Source organism: Athene noctua, chromosome 6 (assembly GCF_965140245.1).
Source record: "Athene noctua chromosome 6, bAthNoc1.hap1.1, whole genome shotgun sequence".
NCBI classification, from domain to species: Eukaryota; Metazoa; Chordata; class Aves; order Strigiformes; family Strigidae; genus Athene; species Athene noctua.
In genome coordinates this window covers 22,266,244-22,282,999 of record NC_134042.1, presented here as the reverse complement: position 1 = coordinate 22,282,999, position 16,756 = coordinate 22,266,244, and the positions used below count along the sequence as shown (strand labels likewise).

General features: G+C 34.0%; 1 protein-coding gene across 2 annotated transcripts in view; it reads left to right on the top strand.

The window, feature by feature from the left end:
* The window catches only part of PRKD1 (protein kinase D1), a 152,437-nt gene that overhangs the window by 66,899 nt on the left and 68,782 nt on the right, over positions 1–16,756 (top strand). For both annotated transcript variants that reach the window (XM_074909178.1, XM_074909177.1), the window contains exon 2: positions 8,614–8,752. In XM_074909178.1, the coding sequence (XP_074765279.1) occupies positions 8,614–8,752 (139 nt within the window). The remainder of the gene's footprint in view (positions 1–8,613; positions 8,753–16,756) is intronic.

Below are 16,756 nucleotides of genomic sequence, written 5' to 3'. Positions count from 1 at the left end.
AAGAATGTAAAAGAAGAATGTTTCAGTTTGATGAATGCAGTCATTTAAAAAATCGTATACATTTATAAATTTTAAAACAGCTGTATCAATGTAAGACTATTTATTTATTTTTACACAAGTTAGGGTTAGGTCAGCAACCCTGTTTAGGTTAGGTCAACATAACTTTTGTTTTAGCAAGTTTGGTTAGGTCAACAAACAGTCAGTGTGACTCAGCTTCTCCACATGCTGTGAAGATATTGTTTAGCCCACAGTCCTTTTGTGTGCTGGATCGTTATCTTTGTGCTGTGGAAGACTTCCAGGTTTTACTAGGGTTCTTCTTGCTGTTATGGTAGTCACTAAGGACTTACTCTAAGAGGAAGGCTTGCAAGAACCTAACAAATTTTGAAGGAACAAGTAGCTGCTTTCTAGAAGGAAAAAATAGTTATCACTAAAAGAGACATAGTTCAATGTAATGTTAAGAAAAAGATCAGCAAGGACTGAGATGAAAAAGACAACTCTCATTACTTCCTAGAATAAAGCAACAGAAACTATCCCTTACAGGAAATGTGCAAAACTGTAGTAACATACAAAGACAGACACAAGAACAGGACTTTTTTTCTTTTGCACCTTTAGCACTGAGAATCTATCTACCTGTTCTGTTACAAAAACATGACAATTTTAGTATGTTGAAAGAAGTATTTTTCCAAAGTGATCACAGCAACACACTTTTTTGACCATTGGATTACATTAGTAATTACATGGAAACCAACATCATTGTTTAGAGTATGTGTTTTCCAGCTCTTCCAGATCAAGTTCTTTATGTGGAAGAAATTTATTTCTCATCAGTTTTTCATTTGAGGTATCTACTGTGCTGAACTTCCAAATACATAATTATTAAACCAAACTAGTGAGAGAGTTGTCTCACCTTAGACAGCCTCACCTTTCCTTTTAGTTAATTTGTATTAGAAATTGTGCTTTATTACAGCAAAGAGGGAGGCTGAATATGTTCTCTATTCAGATAACTATGTATATGATTAATTATTAATAATTATTGAAAGCGTCCTAATTAATATTGGAAATATGTTAACGTTTTGGTATATCAGGTCTTTTAAAGTTCTGTTTCTTTAATAATAAAACCGTAAGTTGTCACAGTAATTGGCTAGATTTTAAATATCACCATTTTTTTCCCAGCAGCTTGTCTTTGATCCTTGTATTGAGAGTAGTCTTTAATAAGCACAACTATGGACATACATATTTCAGCTTGTCTGCATGTGGATGGACATATGCCATTGAAATTATTGACGAATACAACGGATAATGGATTAAATGAATTACTGAATACTTAGAGGTTCTAGTTGAAATTTAATATGAGTCTGCAATTTTTTTGCAGTATCACTTGAAGTCTTTTAAAATGAAAACCCAGAATTTGCATAATCATTTGGCTTCTATACAGTTATTGGTGAAATATTTTGGTGGATTTTCTTGGAATTGTTTACAGTTGCCAACAACAAAAACAGTTCAGTGATTGCTTCCACTTTGGTATCTGCTGAGGAAAGGTTAGTGTCGAGCCTCCTTTTGCCCTGTGTTTTATGGATAATCTGCTGCCATAGTACCTGCAAGCTGGGCAATACCAAATTATTATTTCAGATCGTGATCAGCAGGTTTTTTTCATCTAAAAAAGTGATAACTTTTTTTAATTATGATTTTTTTTTAAGTCTTACAGGCAGATAATGGCTACATGACATTTTCAGGAAATGAAAAAAGCACACAACTTCAGTCTGCTTATGGGCGACTTCAGATGCTAGTAGTGTTTCTGGTTTTTACTGTAAAAGCTGCTACAATATCATATGAAATGTGTTTTATATAAATGTTTAGACAGCATTTTTTTAAGGCTTAATGTTTGGAATAAAAGTCTGTTATGCTTTTCCCAAATAACACACTTTAACTGGGGTAACATAACATTACCTGTAAGGAGAAATTATGGGCATAATACAAGACAAACATCGTTGAAAAGCCAAGAATTGAAATGCTGAAAACCTGACATTTAGGTCTTTGTTGTTGAAATTTTTAGAAGTAAATCTTAGGGTAGTCCACCTCTTGAGAGGTACGTATATATATTTTATTTCTTGTGGAGATGTAATTGATTAAAGTAATTTTGAAGTAGTGTTCACAGTCTGTGAAAGATCACTGCATCTCCACTGAGTAAATATTAATAGCTTAAAAGCTAATAAACTAATATTTTAATCACTGTCACCCAAAAAGAAATGGATTGTATTCAGAATTGTAATACACTTGTAATCACTACAAGCAACAGTAATGAACACTATCTTGCTAATAGAATATTTCATTTTCCATTTTAAAGTGGAAGAGTAAAAAAAATAACTTGCAGTTTGATCCGGAAACATCACCTTGCTGAAACTTCAAACAGTCCCTCTCTGAAAGCTTGTTTTTAAATGATCTCTAAATTACAAGTTTTCCTCTTCAAGCTGTCTGAAATTAGTTTAACTCTACTGCGACATAATTATTTGTCTGCATGAATGCTATTTTACACTAATAACTGAAACCTTTTATCCTGCAAGCTTAGATGTATGTGCTTCATAAACAGTCACACTGATCAGTAGTAATCACATTGTAAGTCAATACAGTGCAGCTTTACAGGACACAGAATCCAGATCTTCCATGAAATTTTAAGCTTGGTAAACAGTCAGGTTATTCACTACCAGAATTTTGTTTCTTCATGGGAGTGATTAATTTTTTTTTAATGTCATTGTCAGTATGATGAAAAACAGTAGTGCATTTCCTTTTTTACAGAGGAGTGTGTTCTAGATTAGATAATACTTTGCTTTGAGAGTAGTAGTTAGTTACATGTGATATTACCTTTGCAACAGTGTTCTGAGAGTGTAGTGTAGTATCCCTCTGGTACGTTACAGGCTGCTTACCAGTAACGTAGAATGAGGGAACAATACAGTGCTTTCACTATAAGTCTGTTGCACTGATATGAACATAACGAATGGTATCTACATTGCAAGGCTGTACAACATTAACTGCTCTTATAGCAAAGCTAACACATCTTCTTAGCGTAGTTTCTATTTTAATTTTTAAAAAGTTTTCTTGCATCAATTACTTTTAATTTAGTAAATTAATGAACAAAACCTGTGGATGTATAATACAGACTTTCCTCTGTATGATAAAGACAGTTTTCATTGAGAACAATCATGCCAAGGTTAGCATTGTTTTGGCTTAATACACTGTGGATAGGCACTAGCAAGATTTAACATTGCTTGTGGACAGAGAAACTTCTACTTAATAAATAAGTAAATAATATTAAAAAAAAATACACATTTAGCCATACTTTTGATAAAAACTGCCCCGATTTGTACTAGATAGTAAATATTTCAATATAATGATTGTTAGGTTATATGAGATTAGCTACTTTATCCTTCTATCCCAACGTAGAAAGATCAGCCATCAGATTCCTGACATTTGTTTAGTTTGTTCTGTTAAAAACCCCTCCAGTAATAGAGATTCCCTTTCTTAGGCAAACAATAAGAAATTTTTAAAATTCTTACCCTTGCAAATCTTTCCTTGTCTCCAGTCAAATTTCCTGTATTGTATCTCTTCCTGTGTTTTAGATTTTCTAATCCTTAATGTTCCGTGCAGAGGAGAAACAGATTATACCCTTCCTGTCAGCACCAGTCTTTGAAGACTGTAGTCATGTATGCCTGGATCTCAGACAACGACTGCATGTGTCTAGGCTAAAGAACCTTCCTTTTATGGAGGGTATATCTAATATGCTGTATCTTTCTTATGGTCTTACACATCTCTCATAAATTGACCTTAAGTAGCAAAGTTGAAAGTACAGATTTGGAAAATAGAGATAAGGCTCTTAAAGGGATTCACACTGCACATTGGATATTCTCTTCAATAGTAATTGCATTCCTTCTTATTTGTATTTTGATTTTTTTTCCTAAGAGGTTTTATTAGGAAATACTCTTTAAGATTTTTCCAGAACTTCAGTGTCTATGGCAAGCCCAGTTTTCAATTTACCTTCAGGTGTGCTGGACCTTTCATCCTTAGACCAAATGCATTTTGTAGTTTTAAGTCTTTTAGAAGCATGCTGTCCAATATGTCTTCTCTTTACACTGGAAAGTATCTAATAAATAACAACATCAAGACTGGGGATAAACTTACATTAATACAGAAATTTTGCTAAATTGCAAACCTGGAACCCAGAATTGTTTGTAAGTGATATAAGTCATGTTAGTGAGTTGATCTTTTTTTTTTTTTTTTTTTTTTTAAAAAAAAAAAAAAAAAAAAAAGGAGAGGGGCAGATTTGAAACTGTGGCAGTTTAACAAATTATTATGCTGTAAAAGGTCATTTATTCCATTCTGATTGTAAACTAATACACCTTAAATTAAACCACACTGAAAGCAGTTTAAGATTAATTTTATTTCACACTTCGAGAGGGCAAACAAGGTGTATATGGACATGATGTCTTAATGACTACTGATGGCTCTTTTGCATCCAGAAATAAGTCCTGTTTATGAACCCGAACAATTTTCCACTCTCCTGATTCTTAAAGAAATATCGAATTTCCTCATTATTGCAATTACAATGACAATTTTACTCCTGGTAATTCCACTTTAAGCAGCTATTGTACCAAAACAAGAGATTTTATTAGCACTGGGAATTTAGATCCAATACCATTGTTTTTAGTTAACCTAGTTTTAGTTAGCTTTTAGGTAGCTTGACATATATGAATTTCCTATTTTGCCCGGTATTTTGCAGAAATAAATGATATTTATAGTGGTTTAGTACCAAGCAATATGGGTACTTTTTGTTTACTTTTGTTTTTGCGTATCAACATTATTGTTGGCAGGAATAAGCTTAGCTGAGGGAATATTTTTGTCACTGTTGCGACAGTTGGTCCTTCCACATTGTTTTATTTGGAGAATTGTACCATCAAAATGGCTTTCTTGGCATGAGAGTAGTTTATCTGGGGAAACTAACTTGAACCCAGAAGATAATTCTTGTGTATAATTTACCAAAAAATGTTGTGATTGAATTTATTTTTCTCTACAGAATGTAATAAATGATACCTCAAAATACACATACTTATATATAGATACTGAATATGTGTAATATAGCAAATACTTTTTTAAGTAGAAAAAATAGAGCTAATTTGAAAGGAGCAAATGGAATGGGAATATAAAGAGAGAATAAACAAGTCCATAATGAGTTTAGAGGGAAATGTCTGTACTATCTCTGATATCCAGTGAGATGAGCAAATTCTTTCAGTGTTTGAAAAGGATCAGCACTGCCCATTTTGAAAGATATTTTTAATTTTTTCACTGCCTCTATAAAAGAAAATTCTCATTTTTACGACATGTCATCAGGCTTAAATACTGTAGCAAGGTAGGAATCTGTTAAATTAAAGTTATAATCTCACCAGGATTACTTTCTCATGCATGTTCTAAACTTAAAATGTTTAGAAGAGTGAATCTGCCTGCTGCCAGCTCAAGTGCTGAAGTGAGGGAGGAAGAGCTTGTCCAGCCATGGAGTGCCATGACACAGGCATCAGGTGGCTCCAGCAGCCTTTTGGGTTCAGCTCAGTGCTTCTAGGTCAGATGCTGAATGGCTCTGTAAAACACTTGGGTGTCTCTTAGTGCCTACGTCACCTGCTTTTCTATTACCTAGGCTATGCTAGCACCTGTATGGATGAAGAGGGTAATTGCAGTTCACGCTACATCTCCTCTCAAAAGCTCTGATTCACTCCCACTTATGCTTGATGCAAAGCAAATGTCTTAAAAAACTAGGGTAACAATTTCACATCTAAGACATGAATTTAGTTTGTTCTTGAACTAGAAAAATGCTTTTGGCAGTAGGTTGAATAATTCAATATCTTCATAAAATTTGGAAACAATGATACCTTGAGAATTAAGGCCCTTCAGCATTATTTGGCTTTTTTTACAGTTTTAATCCTTAATATTTACAGCATCTTAAGTACATTATTCTTGAAATACATCATCTTCACATTTGGGACGGTGGGAGAAAATGTCATCTAGGTTATGTTGTTTTATGCAAGATTAAGAATATTCCATATAAGAGAACTTTATTTTAGGATTTTTTCACTCTTTCTCAGATATTACTCACTTAGGTGAAAATTACTGGTTTTACTATATTTAGGAGTTGATTTCAATTATACTGAAAGTTTAAGTCTCTCTTGCCCCTTTAGTTAAGATGATAGAGGATATTACTTGAGCATTGACATATATCTATAGAGTATCAGGAAGACACAAAGGCAAGGTTCACATTCGTGCATAATGAAAATTGGTTTTGTCTAACTCTAGTTTTGCCTTATTGGTAAACTTCAAAATCACTTAATGTAGTTCCTTAGTATTCCATGTCTTTTGGTAATTGAATACAAAATGAATGGTTTTGATATGTAGGCACCAGTAATAATGCCTGTGTACAGTCAAGAATGGTTCCTGGCTTCCCAGGAAAAGGCACTTTTCTAAGGACAGCAAGTAGAAGGTGCCTGCACAGTGCAATCATGCAAATATGGCAGCATTTAATTGCTTCACTGGTTAATTCATGACAAAATGTGACTTTTGGCTGGCTTACAGCTCCATTAAAAGTGTGGCCTATATGAAAACTCTATTTTAAATAAAAATTCAGTATCCATCTTGACTAATTTTATTCCACTTGGTGTTGCTTCTGTAAATTTTGAATATGGTAATGCATATCTTTTACAGAACTAGGGTATTCAGTGTTCATTATTTTGCAGAGGAATATGAAAATATAAAATACCATTTTTGCTCCTTTTAACAAGAATAAAACCATGCATAACATTTTTAGAAGGCAACTGATCAAACTTTTAGAGAGCAAATTTTTGGCCAGCATAGAGATGGTAGTCATCAATGAGAAATATTTTGGAAACGTGAATTGAACTTGTCATATAGTAAGCCATTTTCAACTCTGTGAACATGGTAAAGTATACTTTGCTGTTACTGTGACTATCTATTCAACTGAGGTTGTGAATATGAACGGTTAACTAATTACTAGGAAAGTTTTACAAGTATATATCTCTTTTGTGTATGGAATTGTAATGCCTGTTTAGAAGTACATGTGTTGATGTTGCTGCTGAATTTCTCAAAGTTTGGCAATAGATTACCAACTCTATGTGTTCATAATAAGCATTAGTGCTCAAGGAAATGGCCTTGAAATAGAATCTCGTATCACATACATAAGGGATCTGTCTAGGATTTTTAACATGGTGCACAGTGCACATGAACAAAAATTCTGCATCTTTAAACACATGCACCGTAGCAGAATTTTGCAGATATTCTGTGAGAATGTTTTATGTTTCAGAGTTGGAAATTGTTTATGTTCAGTATAAAACCTCTATAAATAAGTATATACAGCATCTTTTTTTTCAGGCAGGTAATCTGTCAACCAAGAGTTAGCAGTGGGTTGGTATTTACGGTATAATTTGTAATAAGACTGACAAAACTTCAGAGATTTAGATGCATGTATTCAAACCCGGAATCTGACTGTTTTGTCTCTCTCTTTTCAGTGCATGCTTTAAAGCATAACTTTCTTGGGATACTTGGATACGTTCTGAAGCTTCCAGTAATCACTAATGAATCTGTTATTTTAAAGTACTTTTTGTTGGGTTCTTCTTTTCTGCATTGTTTTCGCAGTAACTATAACCTCAAAACTGGCCAGTTTTTCTCGATCTGTGCTTACCATTGTGTTTCTTTCACTACATGTTGATAAAATTGCCAAATATCACATGGAGTAGTTCAGTACTATAAAATTAAATTGAATCTTTTGTATTGCAGAAGGATTTCTTGGCTGTGCTTTCAAAACAAACACTTCTTTAAAATGGGAGCATGAAACAACCTCACATTTTTGTGCTGGAAAAAAAAAAAAATGGGAAAAAAAAATTCTACTTCAATAATAATCTCAAGTTTAGGTTGTAACTTTTGAGTTTTTTGAAATTATTTTAGTTTAAACAGGTTTTAATCTCTTTTCAAAGCTCCAGCTTCTTTGCATCAGAATAAATAATTAAGTTTGGAAACACTGTTTTATGTGTCTAGTAGCTTAAAGTAGTATATGTCTAGTAACTTTAGTCTCAAGAAATAGGTATTTCCTAATGAGCTATCATTTAGGCATTGCATCTTAAGCAGACCTGAAAAATATTTTGTTTGCCTCAAGGCATCTTTTTGGCAACAATCTGTGGAGAGATCATAGAATCGTGGAATAATACAGACTGGAAGGAAGCTCTGTAGATCTAGTCCAAACACCTGGTCCAGGAGGGTCTAATTACATCACCTTGCTCAGGAACTTGTCTTTGAAAAAGTTATCAGCAGTGGCTAAGGGATGCACTTATTCCTGTCTCATTTCCTAGTGGATACCACATTGCTCGCAGAGGAAGAGGAAGGCAAATGAGTTTACTTGCTTGGGGGAAAAGCCATTTTCAGAATATAATGATAAATATTGTCACATATGAAAAAATATATATCCTGTTTGGTACTAGTCTGAGGAATGGTCTAGTCTGCCCTCAAAATTTAATTATATATTATTTGTATTTTACAGTGTAGTAAATTTTCATGGGTTTGTATTTGCAGTTTCCTGAATGTGGTTTCTACGGAATGTATGACAAAATTCTGCTCTTCCGTCATGACCCTACCTCTGAAAACATTCTCCAGTTGGTGAAATCAGCTGCAGATATCCAAGAAGGAGACCTAGTTGAAGTTGTCTTGTCAGGTAACTAAGAACCTGAATTGAAAATTCAGTTGTACTTTTAATGAAAATTACTGTTGTACTTTTGCAATTGAAAATATCCACAGTATTTTTGTCCCAGTTAAGAATCAAGAAAAAAGAACTTTTGTTCATACGGACTTTCACCTACATTGGGTCAAAATCTGTCTCAGACATATATCGGCATATTATGCCTATTTTTCTTTTTTCCTATTGCTCTATATACTTTTTTAACAACTTTATTTTCTCCATATTACTAGTTAAGCAACTGGTTATTTTTTAAAAAGCAATTTTAAATACATATATTCTACATTTTTAGAGGAAAAAAATAATTCTGTGTGGCACCACAACCCTTTTTCAAAGAAGCACAGTAAGAACAAAATGTAACAAGTAACAAAATACAATACAAACCAAAATACAATAGATATTTTAACACTTAATTAGCAGAGTAGCTTGAAAATTAGAATTGTTCTTCATGTATTTGGCATGAAGTATTAACAGTTTCATATTCAATTGGATAGAGTGCACATTTTCTATTAGTTGATGCAGTCAGTTCATAATTACTGGTGGAGAAATCGTCAAGGCCATTCTTGCTAACAGTGACCTGGCTCCTTCTGAAAGTAAAGATTTTTAGCTTTTTACCTTATGTGAAGTGCCGTGAAAATGTCCACTGGAAAGAGAGTAACGTCTTTTTCAAAGCCCTACGTAACAATGCCTGACAGGACTGCTCTGACTCCTGACGTGATTTATTTTTAAAATTAGGAAAGGAAAGGGAAAGGAAAATCTAAATTCTAGGTGGGGAAGCAAAGAAAATTATACAAATGTATATTATTTATGAATACCTGTCCAGGAGGAGTGCTGGATGCTTCTTGTACAGGGCTGTTGATTGTATGACAGGTATAAATGATGGTATGGAAGGTGAAAAGGTGGTACAAAAGAAAAAAACTTTTAGGGCCTAGGAAATACAAAAGTCAGAGGAGACAAGTTGATAATACAAATCTGTGCAAAGCCAGAGAATGAAAGTTATGTTTTGATGGTGACTGTCAGGTGAAGGGATGTAAGAAGGTATGTAGTATGAGTGAATCATGAAATGAAAGGCCAAATTTTGGAGGCAATGAAATGACAAATGGATTTAAGGAACATGTTTGGCCAGGAGACTGACCATAAAGAGTGTGTTATTCTAATTGAAGCAGAAAATAAGCACAAATTGTTACTGGAATGTAGAGGAAGTCTGGGGATGACCTTAGCTGTCAGTAGGACTTGTCAAAAACTTAACTGTAAGAAGGGATGAGGTATGTGACTAGTGCAAAGTTTACAAGGGTATGCAATACAGTGAATGATGGAACCGTAAAGATGTAAAGGTGGTATTTGATAAATAAAATTTAGAAGATGTCTGAAGGGCTTTATTTTTGCAGTTGGAAGATGCAGTTAAAGCATCTGGAAAAGCACTTAAGAATAGGAAGACACATGTTTCATAAAAGCAGAAATTGAATCTACAGAAGAGTGTAGGTTTAGTGAAGAGAAAGCCAAACTCCTAATGGATGCTGTAAAGTGGAGCTGAGAATTACATCACATTATTTAAGCCAACTGAGCTTTTAAATATAGGTTTCTTTTTTAGGACCCTATTCCGTACTCTTTGATTAGAATAGGAAGAAGTACAATAAGGAATAATGCAACTCATCCCTGTAAGTCATTGTTCATCTTTTCCATATCAGGAAACAAATCTTTCCCTTTAGAAAAGATACCAGTAATCAGTATTTCATATTTCCCACAGAAGATAATCACTCCAGATCAGTAAATCGGATGCAGTGAAAAAAAATCAGTAAAGAATTTAGTGCTTTATTCGATGTGTTTATATGCTTTTGAAATGGAGACCATATATCTTCTATTTTGCCAAAATGAGGCAAGTAGCTGTTTAAATCAAGAGCAGCACTTTATGTAGTACTTGCAAGTGATAAAGGAGGACTGTACTGTTTAAGAGCATTAGAGGATCTATGGTTTTACTTTTTAGGTGAAGAGTCTCTCCACAAAAATGATCAAGTGTAAGCAACTCTGCAATATTTAGAGAAAGATTATTAATTAAACCAGCATTGTGTGAAAGTGTGGGATCCATATATTTTTTCCTCTCACCCTCCAGTTTAGAGTATACATTGCTGGCTGAAGGCTTCTAATTTCTAGTATCACAAATTACTGTTGTACTGTGTTCTAGTAACCAAATTTTAGCTAAAGGTAAATCTCCAAAGTGCACTGTTACACACTTCCTATTAATTCTGTTATATAGTTGTTGACTATATTATTTTATTTATGACGAATTCATGAAAGAAATTTATCTTGTTTATTACGTTGTTACTGATTCATGTTGGTTTTGTGATGGACTATTTCCCTTTTGCAATTCCCTGACTGGATCAATTGTATCAAAAGTTGTGGAACTATAGCCATCTGCCACGATGGATTAGAAAAAAAAAAAAAGATAATTTAGAGTATCCAAATTTTATAGAGGGTCATTGTAATGGAGGAAGTTCACAGATGAAGAAAATAATTTTATCTTGAATAAATTTAAAATGCAAAACACATATGTAAGATGATGATATATTTAGAACTAATTATAATGTTAAATTTTTTACATACCATTTTGTAGTTTTACAGGCAATAGGGTGTGATCAAACCTGCATAGTCATAGTGTTTCTGAGTATTTAATGCTTCGTTTCATTAACTTTTTTCACTGAAAGTGATTAATAATTCTAATCCCTGAGAATAATTCTTACTTCAGTTATATCATTCTTCGTATTATTTATCATTTATCTATTAGCAGTAGTTACTAATAGAATTAATTTCTTCCTGCCTCTTTGTTTTGTTTAGTTTCTGAATTTTGTGTCCTGATTCCTGCCCTGTCCCATCTTCTCCCCCTCACCCCTCTATATCTAAAGCTACTTCTGTAAAATATAAGGGAGAAGTATTACTCTCTCTTTGACCAACCGCCAGTCCAGTGCTAAAAGTTGTTTCAGATGTTATTTTGAGAGTGCTTAATTTATGTAATTTTCACTACAGCCATCACTCGTGCCCTCACAAAAATAAAGTGGCTTTTTTTACTTACAAGCCGGGCTTGAAGAATATTAACTCTTCTGGTAAGGTATACTGGTTTCTTTATTCCATATGGCCCAACGACTATGATTTTGTTTTCATGTTTTTATTGAACAGTTGAAGTAATCATTTTTCTCTTCTCTGCGAAAAGATTTAAAAGTCTACCTTGGGCCTTTCCTTTCTTAGCCATGAAAAATTATTCTCTAGTTCTTATGGAAATAAATCTGTATTTATAGTATTTTATATTAGCAAAGCTGACAAAGTATTCTATTCAAAATCACTTATTTTTAAACTAGCTTCAGAGGCAATAGATTTAGAACAGTACAGAGTACCTGAAAAATTATGCCCTAAGTAATGATACTGCCATCAAATCAGCAAGTTCACACAGTATTCATCCAGTATGTTTGATCGTGCATACCAGAAATATACGCTGACCCTTTGCAAAAGGTGTAAAACTGTTTACTTTTAGATTATGATTTAGATTAGATTAATATTTAGATTAAGTCCATTTCTCTTCTGGACTAGGGAGACCAAAGCTGGACACAGTACAGAACTGGACTGTGCAGAGTACTCCAGAGTGGCTGTGCAGTGACATTCGTCAGCATTTACAGGTGTGACCTGTCAGGCCCAGTGGATTTATGTATGTCCAGTTTGCTTAAATGTGCCTTAATCTGATTGTCCTCTGCTGAGGGTAAGTTATCTTTGCTCGAGACTTTTCCTTTGGTCTCAGGGGTATGGGATTCCTGAAGGCTGGTCTTGCCAGTAAAGACAGAGGCCAAGAAGGCACCGAGTACCTTGGCCTTTTCCCTAGCCTTTGTCACCAGGTTGTCTGTCCCATTCAGTAATGGGACCACATTTTCCCTCCTCTTCCTTTTGCTGCTTTAGTTAAGAAGGTGAAGCTTACTGTTCCGTCATATTTAAACAAATGGTATTCTCTGTTAATCTTGTGGAAATTATCGTAGCACAATATGGTGAAATGGGACTGAAAAGAAGTTACAAGCATGCACCTCAGGTGCTTTAAGTAGGTCTGTGTGGTAACACATGTAAATATTAGTTTTCCTTTTATATTGTTCTTCACTTTCTTTATTCTCCCCTATTGCCCGAGTTCTTTTGTGAGTCAGTGTTCTGCTCTTGAACTATTCTGCTTTGGTGAGCATGCCCACATGAGTAAGAAAGCTGATTTATGTATGTTATTAGTTACGTTTTTCACAGCTGTTATGTTTTAAGAAACAAAACTAAGAAAGAGTTTTCATATTCTTTAACAACGGCCTTTCCACATTTTTATTCCATAAATTGTTTTTGTAAGGATGATTTCAGTTAATCTTTATCAAGTCATCATATCACCACCGATGACCAAAATATACCTCTAGCTCTTCTGGCTACTAGTGCATTAATGTTCCAGTCTTTCTGCAACAAATAAACACACTTCTTTGACAAGAATGTCTGTGGGGTTTTTTGAAGTTATTTGTACCACTTTTTAGATTCTTTTAACTATATGCCTACCACATATGCCAGTGATCCTTTAGGAGTTTCAAAATATCACGTATAACATCTTCTACAAGCTATTAGAACTTCACATAAAAATGACATTTCTTGCACATGTCCTAAACAGATGCCAAGGATTTTACAGCAGGTAACAGTTTATAAATATTAGAAACAGCATTCAGATAGAATGGACTAAAGCAGTCAGGAAACTATTTAAATTATTTCATTTTCTTGTCCCAACCTATTTTAAAATTTTAGTATCAGATTAAATAAGTGTTTAATAGCAGATCTATCAATCTATGACAAAATGTTTTTAATTAAAATATATGCATCTTAATTTTTTATATCCAGTATCAGTACTTGTTGAAATAGTATGTGCAATCAGAAAATTTTGTTTTCTCTTACTTTCTGACCTTTAGATCCTCAAGAAATGCATAATGCATGTTTGAACACTATTCTGTAAATGCAAATGGGTGTTTATTTTCATATACACTGGCATGTAAGAATGTAAGGTTCTTACATAATGTAGGAATTTTGTGATTTTGTTATTTCAAGCAATGAATACATTAAAAGTTTATCCAAATTTGAGCTCTGAAGGAAACAGTTCTATTGCTTATTACTTAACTAAGGTACTGGGAAAGAAAATGTAAGATGTCACAGCTCCTCTTATAGGCTAATAAACTTTATTTAGAAATCTCCTTCCCTCTTTTTCTCCAAAAAAGACGAGTGTTTTCTTCTGGTACTATTTTGATAATCCAGAAATTACATGGGTCTTCATGGAGAGCCACTGGTTAAGTATCTAGTTCATGTAGTTCTGGAGTTGGGGCCTTTTTTTTCCCTCCCCAATTACAATGATACGAGTTCAGCAAGAAATATAATTTCATCCCTCATACCTCTTCATGCAACTTGTCTTTGTAAATTACCACATATAAATGCCTTTCTGTTAGTACAGTTGAACATATGAAGGTTTTAAAGTGATGTGGTTAATTGATGCAAGCTGCTTCTTAGCCCAACCGCTGTTTCTTAATAAAATACTGAAATCAGCTTTTAAAGAAATCCAAACAAAAAAAAAATATTACCCATCTAGCTATGTAAAGAGATCTCATTATGAAACCTTGACAGCAACATGAGGTTTGCCAGAAGAGGTGGAGTGGAAGCCACTTAGTCATCAGTTGGGGATATGTCAAGAAGTTTAACAGTTGAAACCCAAGAAAAGGGGTGAGTCAGTTGTTTGCACCTTTTCAGCTGCATTGTCATATCACATTCCTCAGTGTGATTTCCTGAAGCTGGAATCCCAGCTTTCATCAGCTTGTGTCTATTTTCATTCTTCTTCCTGTCCTGCTGCAGGAGTTTTCTGTGAAGACTGATTGCTAAGACATATTTTCTATATTGACATGCTGTAATATCAGCTCCTAAATGCTACAACAAGCATAAAAATCAGCCATGCAGTACCTATTCTAATATTAAAGAATGGGGATTTTTTTTCCCCAAATTACTCATGATCTTTAACATTGCAGAAATTTCTGGATTTAGTTAGACTCGTCTGCTGTATAGTTCAGTATTTTTCACTAGACAACACTATGCTCAGAAGATTTTATTGCTACCTAAATGCAAAGGACAGCAAATGAAACTTGTAACACGTCATGTGCTGGCTGATGATTACACTATTGCAAATGAAAACCTTCGGTCAGATGTCTCAAGTTATGTAAGAAATTAACTACGTTTTCTCCATAAACACAGCATCAGTGTCCTCCCACAGATGAACCTTAACTAAATGCAGTAATTCATTTCCACAATAAGTATTCCCAGTTCTGCAACACTGACAAAGAGAAAGAACTGTATAAATAGGCTGTAATGTTCAGAGAAGTATTCAAACAAATGCAGGCAGTTTTTTATTAAAAAATATTCAGGCAGTTTCAAATTATTATAGATTTTGGCAATATTGCATCACAAATTTGCTGAAGATGGATTATCTTTCCTTTTCAATTAAAAAAAAAAAAGTCTACCTAAATACAGGGTCATATGAGGGTTTTTTTTGTGATAGTTAATGTTTCGATATGCCTTGAAAATTTATTTTGAAGGGACGAAAAAACCCTCTGAAAACAGGAGAGATTGTCAAGGAGCACTACAGTGGATGATATTGAACAGAGCAGTGGGAAGGATGAAAGAAATGCAATATATGTTCAGATGCTTACATTGAACTAGTTGTTTTAGTTCTAGCCTACATAACAAACATCTAAACAGAAAATGCATCCTAAAGTTCTGTAAATTCAAGATATATTATTGCCATTATTTTTGAATGGCATGTCTGAAAGAGGCAATAGTGTTATTGCTACAGCTTTGCTGCTGAAAACTCCTGTGTGCTATGGGTAGACATCCCCTGAGGCACTGATATCTGATGTCAGAAGCTATACTGATCTACTGCATTCATTTTTTATTGCACATGTCGATACTGGTCAGGGTAAAGAAAGCTGAACTGTCAGTCCTAGTACTATGGCGTTATACAATCCGTTCATATGCATTTTCTAATTTTTTTTTCTTATCGTAATTATGTTCTTGGCAGTTTAAGGAATAATAAATACAATTATCTTCTAGTTTAGAGTTCATATTGCAGGTTCTTTAGAAATGAAAATTTATCTAGAAAAATTTATGGGTAGGGAAGTTGCTCATTGTAGCTGTAGCACTTTAATCCATTGTAGGGAAGAAAATGGTACCTGCGAATGTTGTACAAGTGAAACAGTTTGTGGTAGAGCTAGAGGTTTCTGGTAAAACACAGGAAATTTAATCAGCTCATAATGCAGCACCTGCTGTGCTTTTAAATTCATAATGAACATTGCTTGTATTTTGCATTGATGTATTATGCACCAATTTTAACTGAAGTGTAAGAATCGCATAACTCGCTGAACAAATGTTATGCATCTGTCTGCTGACGGGTCCAGAGGAGATAAGCACAGGCTATTGCAGTCAGCCAAATGAATTGTCATTAGTGTCAATATAGATTCTGGCATTTCAGAAGTGAAGGTTCAGGCGTTATTATGAGAGTGGAAGCAAAAGGGCATGTTGAGTTACAGATTCAGTCAGCTGCACATTAAAAGAGGAAAAAGGAACTTTCGTTATGAACATTAGTAGCCCTCATAAATACAGTTTTATTTTTACCTCTTAAATTGTCATCTTCCTTTTATTTTATGTATTTCAGAAATTTTGCCTGTTTGAACACTTTGTTTCAGTTGACTACATGAGATTCTGATAGTGTTTGTATAGGAGATATGGGGACACTTGAGAAATGTATTAAACCCACAAATTTGTATGTTGAATCCAGTTGGCTTATTAGGGTGCACTCTTGGGCATTCATTGAAAGGTATCACTAATACCATTCTGTCAGTAATGTCTTGCTTGCTGTGTTACTGTTTTCTTAGCTGTGCATTTTCTATTTCATCTTCGAAA